The sequence below is a fragment of the Mandrillus leucophaeus genome, unplaced genomic scaffold, assembly GCF_000951045.1.
Source record: "Mandrillus leucophaeus isolate KB7577 unplaced genomic scaffold, Mleu.le_1.0 Scaffold122, whole genome shotgun sequence".
Lineage (NCBI taxonomy): Eukaryota > Metazoa > Chordata > Mammalia > Primates > Cercopithecidae > Mandrillus > Mandrillus leucophaeus.
The window spans coordinates 4,633,214-4,646,292 of record NW_012100543.1 but is presented as its reverse complement, the minus strand read 5'-3'; the positions used below and the strand labels follow the sequence as shown (position 1 = coordinate 4,646,292).

General features: G+C 38.9%; 1 protein-coding gene across 2 annotated transcripts in view; it reads right to left on the bottom strand.

The window, feature by feature from the left end:
- Positions 1 to 13,079, bottom strand: part of FAM49A (family with sequence similarity 49, member A) — a 112,398-nt gene that overhangs the window by 33,256 nt on the left and 66,063 nt on the right. For both annotated transcript variants that reach the window (XM_011971437.1, XM_011971438.1), the window contains one exon: positions 4,365 to 4,444. In XM_011971437.1, coding sequence (XP_011826827.1) covers positions 4,365 to 4,434 — 70 coding nt within the window. In that variant the 5' untranslated portion in view covers positions 4,435 to 4,444. The remainder of the gene's footprint in view (positions 1 to 4,364; positions 4,445 to 13,079) is intronic.

The following is a 13,079-nucleotide window of genomic DNA, read 5'->3' as shown; positions in this document are numbered from 1 at the left end:
TATTTGACCCAGTTCAATTATATTCTATCACTAACTTCAAAAAGAATATTTAACACTCAAAGTAGAGGTGCCAAATTCATTAAAGTTGCTACTACATGCTATTCAGCCTTCCTCCTTCCCGCCACCTCTTCCTCCTTAACTCTTTACAATCCAGCCTCTATATTCAAAGCAACAAATTCAAAATCTGCTCCTCTAGTGGCCACTAGTGATTGGACAGCTCACTGCCTAATTCATCAGTCCCTTTTCAGACTTCATTCTTCTTGACAGCTTTGCAGCATTGAATCCATTTACATTCCCTCCTTCTTGATCACCTGTGCTCTCGTGACTGCCTGGATAGAGCCCACTTCACTCTGTTCCCTCATGGGATCAGCATCTGTTATTGAGGTTCATTCATGGGTTAAGTGCTGAGTCACAAAACTGAAGTGGGCCCGGACCCTGCCTCCAGGAATTTCAGTTTAGTAAGATGTCCTCCTGCTTCTACAGTCTGACCTCTCTCATAGATTCTCGGACTGCTCAAGCCCCCTTTAACACAAGCACACCTAATGTTCCCATCTTCTCAGCTCTCTGGTTTTCTCTCAGGGATGTCAGCTATTCTCTTTGGAGGTGATCCCCAGTCCTGGACATCTAGCCCTAAGCTCCTAAGCTTGGCAGTCTTGCCTTCCATGGTCTAACCCAAGCCAGCCTTCCATTTCCTTCCCCATTTCTCTCCAGAAAGCATTTGGTGTTTTGTCTAAATTGGACCTCTTGCTGTTCTTCAGACAGGCCTTTCCTATTCTAGTTTCCATGCCTTTAATCATACTGTTTCCATCTGCTAAAAAAACTCTCCCTATCTGTGCCTATAGAAAAATCACTCATTCTTTAAAGCCCATTCCAAATGTCATCTCTTGCAAGAAGATTTCTCCAATTCCTTCCATGGCCTTCTGTTTCCCGAAACTAGATGTATGCTCTTTTTCCTTCCTTACTCTCATGCCACTCTGTGCTTGTGTAAGTCCTTTATTTATTTCATCTTAATCTGAGTGACTATATTGTCCTCCACTCTAACCTGAGACTTCATTGGGCAATGAGTGCTCCTGTTTACTTCTGTGTCCCTAACACTGAGTGGCTTACAAGTACACTCACAACCATACTCAACATGCCCTTAGTGGACTGAATTGAAATCCAGAGACTGAAGGAGAAATCATGATAGCAGCCCACCTCCCCTACCCCTCCGGCCCATCATCATTTCTTGAAAATTATCTTTAGGAAATAGGATTTTCAAGATAATTTTTTTTTTCCATGAAATGTCTTAGTTTGCAGACAACTAAGATATCCCTCTCTGGTCAGGGATAGAACGATTGCTGTAGCTCTTCTAGGCAGCTGCTGGTGGTGAGCACTTAGGGGAAGTAAAACCAGGGGAGGAGGAGAGCCGAAGAGATCCGTGTTCCCATCTTGATTTCCTAGTTATTTCCTGTGTGACTTCACCCTAGTTATTTATCTTTTCAGAGTCTCAGTGGAATAAAGTTAATCTTCTCCATAGGACTGATGAGAAAATAAGCAAGATTTTATATATGTTTATAAATTTATAGTTCTATATCTTCCTTAAATACTATAGCTCTAGTCCCAGTAATAAGCCACCGGACATGGGAATCCAGTTCACACTTCTTCCTCTTGAGGAAATTACATCGACAAACGGAGTTTTAGTACCATAAACTATTATCAAAATTTGAGGCTTATAAATGCTCTGTTTAGCCACCACGATCTTTCTTTACATAAAACATTAAGAAAATATTCAAAGTACCAGACTGGGCAAAGCAGAGTACTCTGGTAGTAGTGGGTGGGGGCACACAGAAGCCCCTCTCAATGCCTCCCTACATGTTATGGTGGTGGGGGACAGAGTTTTCAGACACAGACTCAGAAATCTGATGCTCAGGAGAATACCAGTTGAAAACCAGTTTTAAATACCTGCAAATTCTACTTGGATCACTTTAAAGGCTTTTGAGATTGGACTTGACCAAGAATTCAACACTGGTCTTTCTGGAAGCATGGAAAGCTAAGACTCCAAGAACAGCTAACCAGGCAAGTGGGGCCACTGAATTCTGGGAGGTACACATGAGCATGCACAGATGCATCTGGAATTTAGGGTTTCCAAAACATAACAAGCACATTAGTCTCCTACTCCCAGGCCTTTATACACCTCCACAGTTGTGAATAAATGGGACATGTTACCACTATTTTGGCCTTTGTACACACTGAATGCAACAATGTAAAATGCATCTGATAAGAAATGGATGGGAACAATTAAACATGTAAATAGTAAAAGAAGGGTGGTGAGATTATAGATAATTTGTTGTGTAATTTTTTAAAAAAATTAATAAACCATTTTTTTAACAACATATATGTGTGTGTATGTATATATGTATGTACTTTTTTTAGAGGAATACCAAAAGGTAAACCAGTAAAAAAGCCCATTTGTTTGATACATCAACTCACTCTGCCTCTAGTTAAACCCCTTACCAAACCAAACCAAGCCAAACAATAACAACAACATAGCACGCTGAGTTAAATCAGAAGCAAGACATCTTTCATTGACTATAAACTAGATTAAATGTGTTTTCAGAACATACAAGCTTTGGGGACACTTTTGCTTTTCAAGTAGCTATTTAAAACCTGACAAAGACACCACACAAAAAAAAAATACACATACGGAGCTTACACTTTTGGTTTAGTGCACCTTCGGAGTCTTATAGCATTTCCTTAGCAAACTTCTGCTAGAAGGTTTAATCTGTATGCAAAGAAGTTCCAATTATTATTTTTAATGGAGATAAAATACTTGAAAAATTAAAGTTTAGGTCGGGCGCGGTGGCTCACGCCTGTAATCCCAGCACTTTCAGTGACCGAGTTGGGCGGATCACGAGGTCAGAAGATTGAGACCATCCTAGCTAATATGGTGAAACCCCATCTCTACTAAAAATACAAAAAATTGGTGGTGGGCGTCTGTAGTCCCAGCTACTCGGGAGGCTGAGGCAGGAGAATGGCGTGAACCCGGGAGGCAGAGCTTGCAGTGAACCGAGATCCCGCCACTGCACTCCAGCCTGGGCGACAGAGCAAGACTCCATCTCAAAAAAAAAAAAAAAAGAAAAATTAAAGTTTAAAGAACGTTAGAGTTTGCAACAGATGGTGATCACTGGGTTAAAATGACATTTAACTGTGCTTGCTATTGTGAAATTGGAATTTCAAAAAGGGGTGAACATGAGAGTTAGGGAAGAAACACGAGCTTAGTTTGAGCAGACATAAATGTTCCTCATTCATGTACTCATTCTCGTTTGTCAATTTATTCAATCAAAAAATAAGAAAAAGTCTCTGTCTTTTATCAGTCATGATTCTTAAGCCATTTCACCTGAGAAAAAATTAAAGTTTTTGATAAGAGAAACATAACCTTTAGGATAAAAGAGATATATGTCAAAATCCTGAAATGGTTTGTACAATCAAATAATACATAAAGAAAAAAGGAAATGACTAAAAATATTCTGTAAGCCTTATTTCTGGTATTGATCATGATTTTCTTTCACATTTAGCAATATTAGTTTTATATGAATCTTTGTAAATTACTGTCATTAGTATTTTCTTTGGAACGTGATACAGTAATTCATAAGCATTTTAAGGAAAAATACATGATGGTTTTCTTCACATCTTTTTTCTTTTGTATGCACTTAATAATTGTGGGCTTACGACCTTCAAAAGAAAAGCAAAGACTAAAATGTCCTCTATTTATGCTAGAGCTACAAAAGTTGATTACTCCTAAAATCAAAGAAAACCATGGGTATATTAAACACATTTTCCATTGGGTTTCTTAAAAATTAGGGAAAAAAAGAAGGAAAATGACATTAGAAATGATTTCAGAAAAAAATGCATAATGACTGATATGATTTGGCTGTGTCCCCACTCAAATCTCATCTTGAATTGTAGCTCCCATAATTCCCACATGTTGTGGGAGGGACCCAATGGGAGGTAACTGAATCATGGGGATGGGTCTTTCCCATACCGTTCTCATGATAGTAAATAGGAGTTTCACGATGGTGGTTTTATAAAGGGGAGTTCTCCTACACAAGCTCTCTCTTGCCTGCCGCCACGTAAGACGTCCCCTGCTCTTCCACTATGACTGTGAGGCCTGCTGAGCCATGTGGAATCGTGAGTCAATTAAACCTCTTTCCTTTATAAATTATCCAGTCTTAGGCATGTCTTTATTAGCAGCATGAGAACAGACTAATACAGTGAACTTTGGATTTGATTCAACTATGATATAAAATCTTTATGCTATAACTTCCTTATCAACAAACTATAAGGAATGTAAAAAAGTTGCCATTATTATAATTTTTGGAACTTACTTTCAAAATCCAGGAAAAAGTGTGGATAGTTTTCAATTTCCCTGGTAAGGACTTTGAGCAGGTTTCCCATCCCAGCAAACCTAGGAAAGGCAACACAAAACCAAATACCATTAGCAACATAAAAAAAAATAGACTTGCATGAATATCCCTGGGCCCCCCATAGCTACCTTTGAATACCAGAAGCATCTCCAACCCAGGGGCTGAGCAATAACGTAGCAACTCATTTCTGAATTGGTGACAGATAAATATCTCTGAGGTGCTGGGTCTCTAAAACTTAGGGACATGTGACCTAAGTCATACAAAGTATGACAATGATAGAAGTGTTACAAGCTCTCTCTTGAGAATACACATGCAGTCCATATCTCGTTCACCATATAAAAAAACAAAAATAATAGTCTATGAAAAGAATCAGGTATTTTCGTTATAGGGGACAAAGTTTAGGAATGTTCTCCAAAGTGCCTCCCATATACTTTTCCTAATCCCCTGGATCCTTAAAACAAATGTTTCGGCTTGGCTTTGCTTCCTTTAGATAGATGTGGAACATGTCACATCAGTGGACAAGACAACAAACAGGGCATTTTAAAAATAACTGTCCAAAAAAGTAAGTTCCTGAAAGCTCATGAGGAATAGAGTTTAGAAAACATAGATTTACACTGCCAGGAACTCCTCTTAACATGTATAAGAGGCCAGATTTCTCAGAGGAGTGGCCCCTGGCAACTTAGAGGATCTTGTGATCTGATATTTCAATGGTAATGACATTGGATACTTCTGGAAGCTTAACAATGAAAAGGCATAATGCCCAAAAAGTTACTCTCCATAAAATTGCAGCCTAAGATATTTGCAAAGGTGAGTCAAATCAACAGAAAAATACAAACCTATTACATATCAGCAGCCTAACAAAAAGAATAGCTAACATGTAGGGTTTTTTTTAATAAACAGAAATTTTCTACTGCTCTCAGTTCTAGACATTAAACTATCTTCTTAGGGAAGTCACCAATCCACACATTCATTCAACACATATTTACGGATGAGCAATTAGATGCTGGGCACTGTGCTCTTGGGAAGACATTCCTCTAACTCTCTGTAAGTGAACTCTTGTGCCTCAGATATCTCAGTTTGTGAAGGATCAATTTGAAAAATCACTTAACTGGTGCAAGGAAACTGCTGGGCTTCAATTTTCTATGGCTATAGTTTCTAACATATTTATGTTGATACAAGGAATTTTAAAAAACACACCACTCTAAGCAAGATGTGGCGAGAGAAGAATGCACTAAAAGGATGACTCTGTGCATGAGAATATGTAGCAAGTGGTGGAATCTGGTCTCCGTAATCCTCCACTGGGAAAACACACATTTGCAGACATACTCCCCGATATAAATCACTAACATGAAACCAGAAGACAGACTGTTTAAGTAGTCTATCCTTTGTTAGACGGCCCAGAAGACAGACTGTTTAAGTAGTCTATCCTTTGTTAGACGGCCGGTGTCTAATCCCAGCTGTTTTCTACTACCTCTGTTATTCAGGCCAAGAGATTTCATCTCTGTAACCCTCAGTTTCCTCATCTGTAAAATAAACTTTTGAAAAGGATCTATTTCATCGAGTTGTGAGAATTAATGAGATAAAAGTATAAAATGCTTAGCACAGCACTTACAGGAAGTGCTCAAGAAAAATTATGTACTTTTACTACTGATGATGATAGTTACCATCATCATCGTCATCTACATGATTATCCTAACAAATGCTTGTGTAGGATTAGGCTATGAAAGATGGATTATAATAGGCTGTATGTTGTGCTAGGAAAGAGAAGACAAACAGAGAAATGATGAGAAAAATATTCTAACCATTATAGTTGTCTGAATATTAAGTAACTTGCCTAGTGAGACAGTGAGTTTTCTCTCGCTGGTGATAGTTACGTAGAAAAATGCTGTATCAGCCCTTAACATCATTGGAAAAATGAGTTATGTGTGGGGCAGAAGGCCGGACTGGACCCATCCTAGACATCTCCCACCTTGAGGTGTAGGAATATATTCGGGCATGCGCGCACATGCACACACATACACACACGCTGGAAAGCAAACATCATATTTCTCCCTTCTCAAAAATTATTATTTGTCTTTTCTGTCATTCTTCCATTCCTTCTCTGCCTTTATGCACATTTCCTTTTAAGATATTTTTGAGCAAAACCTTGTGTGAGGTAGGTTCTGCCAAATTAAAGGTTGGGCTGGTAGAGTCCATGCCTGCCACTGGGCAGCACTCACTACCCCTCCTGGGTCTCTAGGAAATGATCTGTTTCCAGATTAATGAACAATTTCAGATTAGGCCTGGAGTCACTTCTTGTAAGAAGATGATTTTACTGTTTTTAGGAGTACTGATTTTCATACAAAGTGCTTTAATGGAAGTTAAATATTCTTAATTTTCCTAGTTTTGTGCTATGAATGTGTCAAAGGAGACTTGCATGGATTGGGCTTCCCCCTAAAATTCTGTCCTGTATGTGATTTTACTGTCAGAGTACCTGAGTAGAAGATATGCCAAGCCTTTGAAATTCATAACAGATAGAAACAAACACATCTAAAAGTATGTCCAAATATTAGCTGTGGAATTCTATCTCTTCAAAAGGTTATCTCAGTGGATTGACTGATATCATCAGATATTTTTGAGCATCATTCTAACATGAACCAAAGTTAATCACTTGAAAATCCTAGGATTCTAGATGTGTCACCTCTCAAGCAGGGACCTCTAGGACAATGACTGTGGACACTGTGTAGAAATAGAGTACAAGTCTAGTCTCATGGAACCTAGAAAACAAGTGTTTCATCTCATTATGGCCTAATGATGTGATGCTTACTGCCCCACTCCAAGGTTGATAAGAATTAATGCGAGTGTCTTCTGGTTTAGGGGGACCTGCAAAGTGAATTGGTCCATCATCACACAGATGGTCACCTAGTAGACACCACAGTTATTTTTAATTGGACCCAGAGTTTCACTTGGAAAGGCCTCTCATCCATATCCTGCATGACAGATTACTCTCCAAGTTTTTCAAGCAGCTCGTCAGTGAATACAAAATATACATTGCTATTACCACAGTACTCGGGAAATAGCTTAATTAATTCATATACAGCTTATTTTTTATTATTTTATCTCATTCAATAAAATAACTAGTTATTATGCACTATTAGAGAATGTGAATAAACAATGGAAGTAGGGGGAGTAGGAGAGTAAAAGTGAAATAGTAACATAAAGGTAGAGGCAAGAAGTAGATTAATAATAAGCCATCCCATCCAGAACATTTGTTGGAGATGGCTTATCATTTGCTCTTGGATAGACAAAGCAAAGCAATGTCTCCTTCAATATTTGGTGTTCAGAAAATACAAACAGATTATACTAGAGAAGTATAGCTTTTTGTTTTGATTGACTGATAAAAAAGAAAGAGAGTCATGGCTAACAGAGAGTCAAGACAATGAGAAATCTCCTCTCCTTGGGTTTCTAAAGGAGAAGCTGTTTCACAGAGGAAGTCATATTTGAGGATGAGATGAGTCTCAGGGCTTCCATGGGCAGAGCTGTGGTTACACATCCAAATGGGTGGCAGAGTTGCTTGGTTGGGGTGTACTCTGAAGGGCTGGGAACTCTGGTTTCTACATTCTATTTTGGTGATTCCAAGGATACCCTCCTAATGTGACCTGCTGTTGGGTCTATCCCAAGGGACATCAGTTTACCACCTTTCCCTATGGTGTGAGAGCTTATATCAGAGGGAATACGGCAATCCAGCGGGCACTCTGAGCTCCCTAGGATGACTTTAATCTGAGTATCTGAGTTTATTACTTAAATATAGTATGTTGTGTATACTGTAAAGTTTAGAATTACTTTAGACATACATATACAAATATGTACACACACACACACAAAATGACTCCTTTGGCATGTTCAGAAATCATTTCTAAGTTGAAGCCCTATTGTGACATATTGTAGCTACACTGGTGCACATGGAAGTTTTCAGATCTAAATTCATTCCTGTGGGGGAGGGTCTGGTAGGGGTGGAGCAAGGACAGAGAGTACAGGTTGAGTATTCCCCAGTTTCAAAAACCTGAAATCTGAAATGCTCCAAAATCTAAAACTTTTTGAGCACTCACACGACACTCAAAGGAAATACTCACTGGACTCCAGATTTTTGTATCTGGAAGGTTCAACCAAGAGGTATGATACAAATATTCCAAAATAAAAGAAAAATCTGAAATTCAAAACACTTCTGGCCCCAAGCATTTTAGATAAAGGATACTCAACCTATACAAGGTCTTGGCTGTCAGATTAAGAGACAGGAGAGGATATACCAGTTGGATAAGCACTCGTGAAGGGATGGGGTCCTGAAAATCAATATCCTTTATTTGGATGTTTCCTGCTTTGGAGAGTGGCATTGGAAGGTGGTCCTCCTTTCATCCATGTCCTCTCTGGGAGGTCTTTTACTCTTAGAGGTGCCAGTCTTCCCTGCTTAGATTTTCCAGGACTCTGCTCTTTCTCTACTGAAGGGAAGGTGTCTGGGCATCTGGGTCCCCGGGTCCCTGGCATTGGCTGGGTGTATTTTCCCATGCATTGCAAGCTGGGACTAACTTACAGAGATTAAGACACAGTCTTGAAAATCTGAAGCACAGAGTAGGCCAAAGTAACAATACGATGTGTTGACTCAGCTCATTCTCAAACATGACTTCTGTGAAACAGCCTCTTCTCTTAGAAACCAGAGGAAGTTTCTCTTTGTCTTGACTCTCTCTTAGCCATGACTCTTTTTCCTTGTTTTTCATTTAAAAAGCTGTACTTTTCTAGTTTAACCTGTTTGTATTTTCTGAACACCAAATCTTACCCCAAAAGGTGTGTACTGTAAGTAATACATGAATAGCATCATAGAAAAGAGTGCTTGAAAGAGCCTCAAGAATATAAGGCACCATCTCACTGCCTGTTACCCCAGAGCAAGTCATTGTAGCTGTGAGTCTTGGGTTCCTCATTTGCACAACAGTATGATAATAGTATCTCCTGCATGGAACTCTTGTCAGGACTAAATGAACTGGGTGTGAAAGCACCATGTATACCATAAAGGACTGGGCAAATATTACCTATAATTGTTCAACATTACAACTCCTCTTATAGTTTAAGATATTCAGGGAATCTGACAAATGGATTAATGTCCCCAGCATGGTATGATTCCACATGATTTCCATTTTTCTTTATTTTTCAATATTGGTGTCCTAAGATCCATGGTCCTTTATGTATACCTTTTCCACATTAAACTATAACCAGGTAAATGCTTAGTGGCATTAATAGCTGAAAGAGACTTTGCTACATGCAAGACACTGTATTTTAGATACATTTTCTTATTTCATATTCAAAATGTACTTGGGGGAAGATATATATTATTAGAGATTGGAAAACTAAGAATTATTAAAATTAAGTATAGAAGCTGATTAAAAAACATAAATTCTTACAAAAGACAGCTAAATTTTCAAAAGAACAATTTTTATATAAGTTTGTGATAGAGGCTTCAGGTAATTCTACAAAAATTAAAACCCATTTTCAATGCAAAATTCCCAAACATAAACAAATGCTTTTAAGAATATGAACAGTGAGGTCACTCTCTTAGTAATACTAGGATTATCATCAAAGATTTTACTTTTTTTTTTTTTTGAGACAGAGTCTCACTCTGTTGCCCAGGCTGGAGTGCAGTAGCGCAATCTCGGCTCACCGCAACCTCCGCCTCCCAGGTCCAAGTGATTCTCCTGCCTTAGCTTCCTGAGTAGCTGGGATTACAGGCACCTGCCACCACGCCCAGCTAATTTTTGTATTTTTAGTAGAGATGAGGGTTCACCATGTTGGCCAGGATGGTCTTGAACTCCTGACCTCAGGTGATCGACCTGCCTTGGCCTCTCAAAGCGCTCGGATTACAGGCGTGAGCCACCGCGCCTGGCCAGATTTTTTACCAAACAATTGTGTCTATGTGTACCCCATGTCATATAGTACAAAGTCTAAAGAAAATAAATGTCTAATAAAGAAAACCCAACCAAAGTGGCTCATAAATACTTCTACTGAAAAGAAATGAAATGCCAAAGAACAAAGAGTTAACACGTAGATTTTCTAGCAATCTGAAGTGGGGGACTTGGGGGGGCTGCCCGCTCTAGTCCTAGGAGATCTGGTTTATCTTCCGCAACACTGACTCTCCTGGTGAGGGCGACCTACCTAAATAAAAGGAAAAAGCAATGCCTATCCCATGAAAAGGTAATCTGATAATAGTTTGGGTGGCAAGTTTCTTCTTCCTCCTTTGGTTCTCTAATGAACATGCTACCTTTAACAATTACTCTGAGAGAATGACTCAATGCCCAGGGCAGTTACAGGTGGTGTATGCACTGAGAGAAGACATGGCTTCAGCATTCAGGTGATGCACATTCTATTTAGGGAAACAGCACGAGTTTAATTAAACAATTTAATCTATCTAAAAGCACATATCACATTCCTGATAAATTGTAAGTACTCAAAGATATTAATTGAATATGAAAATAACCTTATGTCCCCAGTACATATTAAGTAACAGAGTAATTATAGTTATTAATTCTATGATTTATGAGAGAAACAGGAACATCAGCATTCTATTGAGTGCCCACTGTGTGTGTGGCACTATACTTGAAGCCTTCACACACTTTATTTCATGCAAACCTTACATCAAACATCAGGTAACTATAATTATCTTCACATTGATTGGGGGGATGAAAAGGAGGCTCAAATATCTAAACAATTTTCCAAATACTACAAGAAAATACAAGAGTCACATTTGACATTGAAAATCTGTGAATCTGAAGTCTATGCTCTTTTCTGCACAGTAGAAGTCCTGGGGCTCCACATCCCTAGGAGGCCCCTGCTTGGGGACTTCAGAGAGTGTGGTCAACTGAAGGTGTGTGTAGGGTGTTGTACTGTTGAATGAACATGCTCATTTTTCTGGGGAGAGAGCCCATAGCTTCCGTTAGATTCCCAAGGGGCTGGCTCTACACTAGTGTTATGCAATAGCATGTTCAGGAAGGGAGGTGTTTCTTTAGGAAATGAAGGAAAAGAGAAAACTATGTGAGGTGAAGTCTTCTGGAAGAGTCTGCTCCATAGAAGCAAGCTGCCACCCAGATGCAAAGAATACTGGGAATCTGGGTTGACTGAGAGAAGCCCTCCAGCTAGGGGACAGATTCTGTGTGTGAAGGGAACACAGAATACACACTGGGTGACTCCTCAATCCTCCAAAAACAGAAGATTTCTTCCTCAAGATTCATTTTCTGCACTAGTATTTTGAAATAGGTTCTTCAATTTTTTCCCCCAAATAGTCTAGAGGAAGGGTGTTTCTCTAGTGACTTTAGGAGTGGCAGCAGTGCCTCTAAGGCCTGCCTGCATGCTCTTGCCAAGGGAGGCACTCATCTTTAAGGGGTGACAATCTTGGATGTACTCATGGTATTTTCTATGACCACTTTCTTGGCTGTCAGTTCAAAGCCACTTCTATGAGAGTTGGCTTTAAGGTTACTCAGTGGAAAACCATGACTCTCTTTAAGAAATAATTCTCTAGTCATATTTCCAGTTTCAAAAAAGAGAAAAGAATTCATATACACGGACACTGTTTTTCACTATTTGGAACCCTATTATTTTTTAGAAGAAAAAAATAAGTTGATAGCATTAGCTGCACTCCCAGAGTATAAAACCAAATGAAATCAAGCAGGGTTTATTTTAAAAAGAAGTGACTATGGTTTATGGAGAAATTCATTTGTTTTCTATAAATAAGACATATCAAAGGAAGCAGGCCCAGGGAACGGGGTAGTGTGAATGATGACCTCTGCCTGTGTATACCAAAATTTCAATGCTCAACCTTCATGATTAGATCACAAGCTCCTAGGAGGTTTCTTTTTTTGGTTATGACTATTTGAAAGGAGAATTCCTAAGCCAATGCTACTTTTTATCAATAATGAACAGAAGGTGAGAAAATAAATCAATACCACAGCAGCCCTACCAGGATTTATTTTCTAACCTTTTTTGAAAGTCCAAGACAAGAATACTCATCTCTAACAGAGAATAAGACCTCTATCAGAAGGGGTAGATTTTCTTATCATTTTGAATGACCCAATACCTCCTAGAATCTATAATCTTTAGCATCTCTGGTGCAAAGACTTTAAGAAATCAAAGACTCAATTACCTATACCTCAACACTTTGGGAATATGGAAGTCCTGATTCATCCAATTTTTTTGGCAACATAGCATTTAAACTACAGACTGACCATGAATACAGCAATGCCATATATTTATATAATTTCACATATTTGTCAAAGATGTGTCTGACTGCATTTATCTTCAGTATGAGCATGTGTCAAAGGGAGAAAAGTTATCATTGGACCCATTTTACAGGTATAAGAACTCCATGACCAGGTATAGTAAGTGTCCTTCCCAGGGTCCTCCAGATGGGTACTGGACTTCATAATATACAGGCCCCCTACATCCCCAAATTTAATCTGAATACACTCCACATTAGAATTGGGGTCATCTTTTTAAAGCTCTCATTTTACAAAAAAAAAGGATGGGCCCAAGAATCCACAGCACATTAGGGTCAAAGAAGAGACTAGAAGAGAGACGTTGTGGCTCTCAATCTCACGCTCTGTCCATTAGTACAAAGAGTAAGTGGGACATCAAGTTCATTTTCTAAGACATGATGAACTC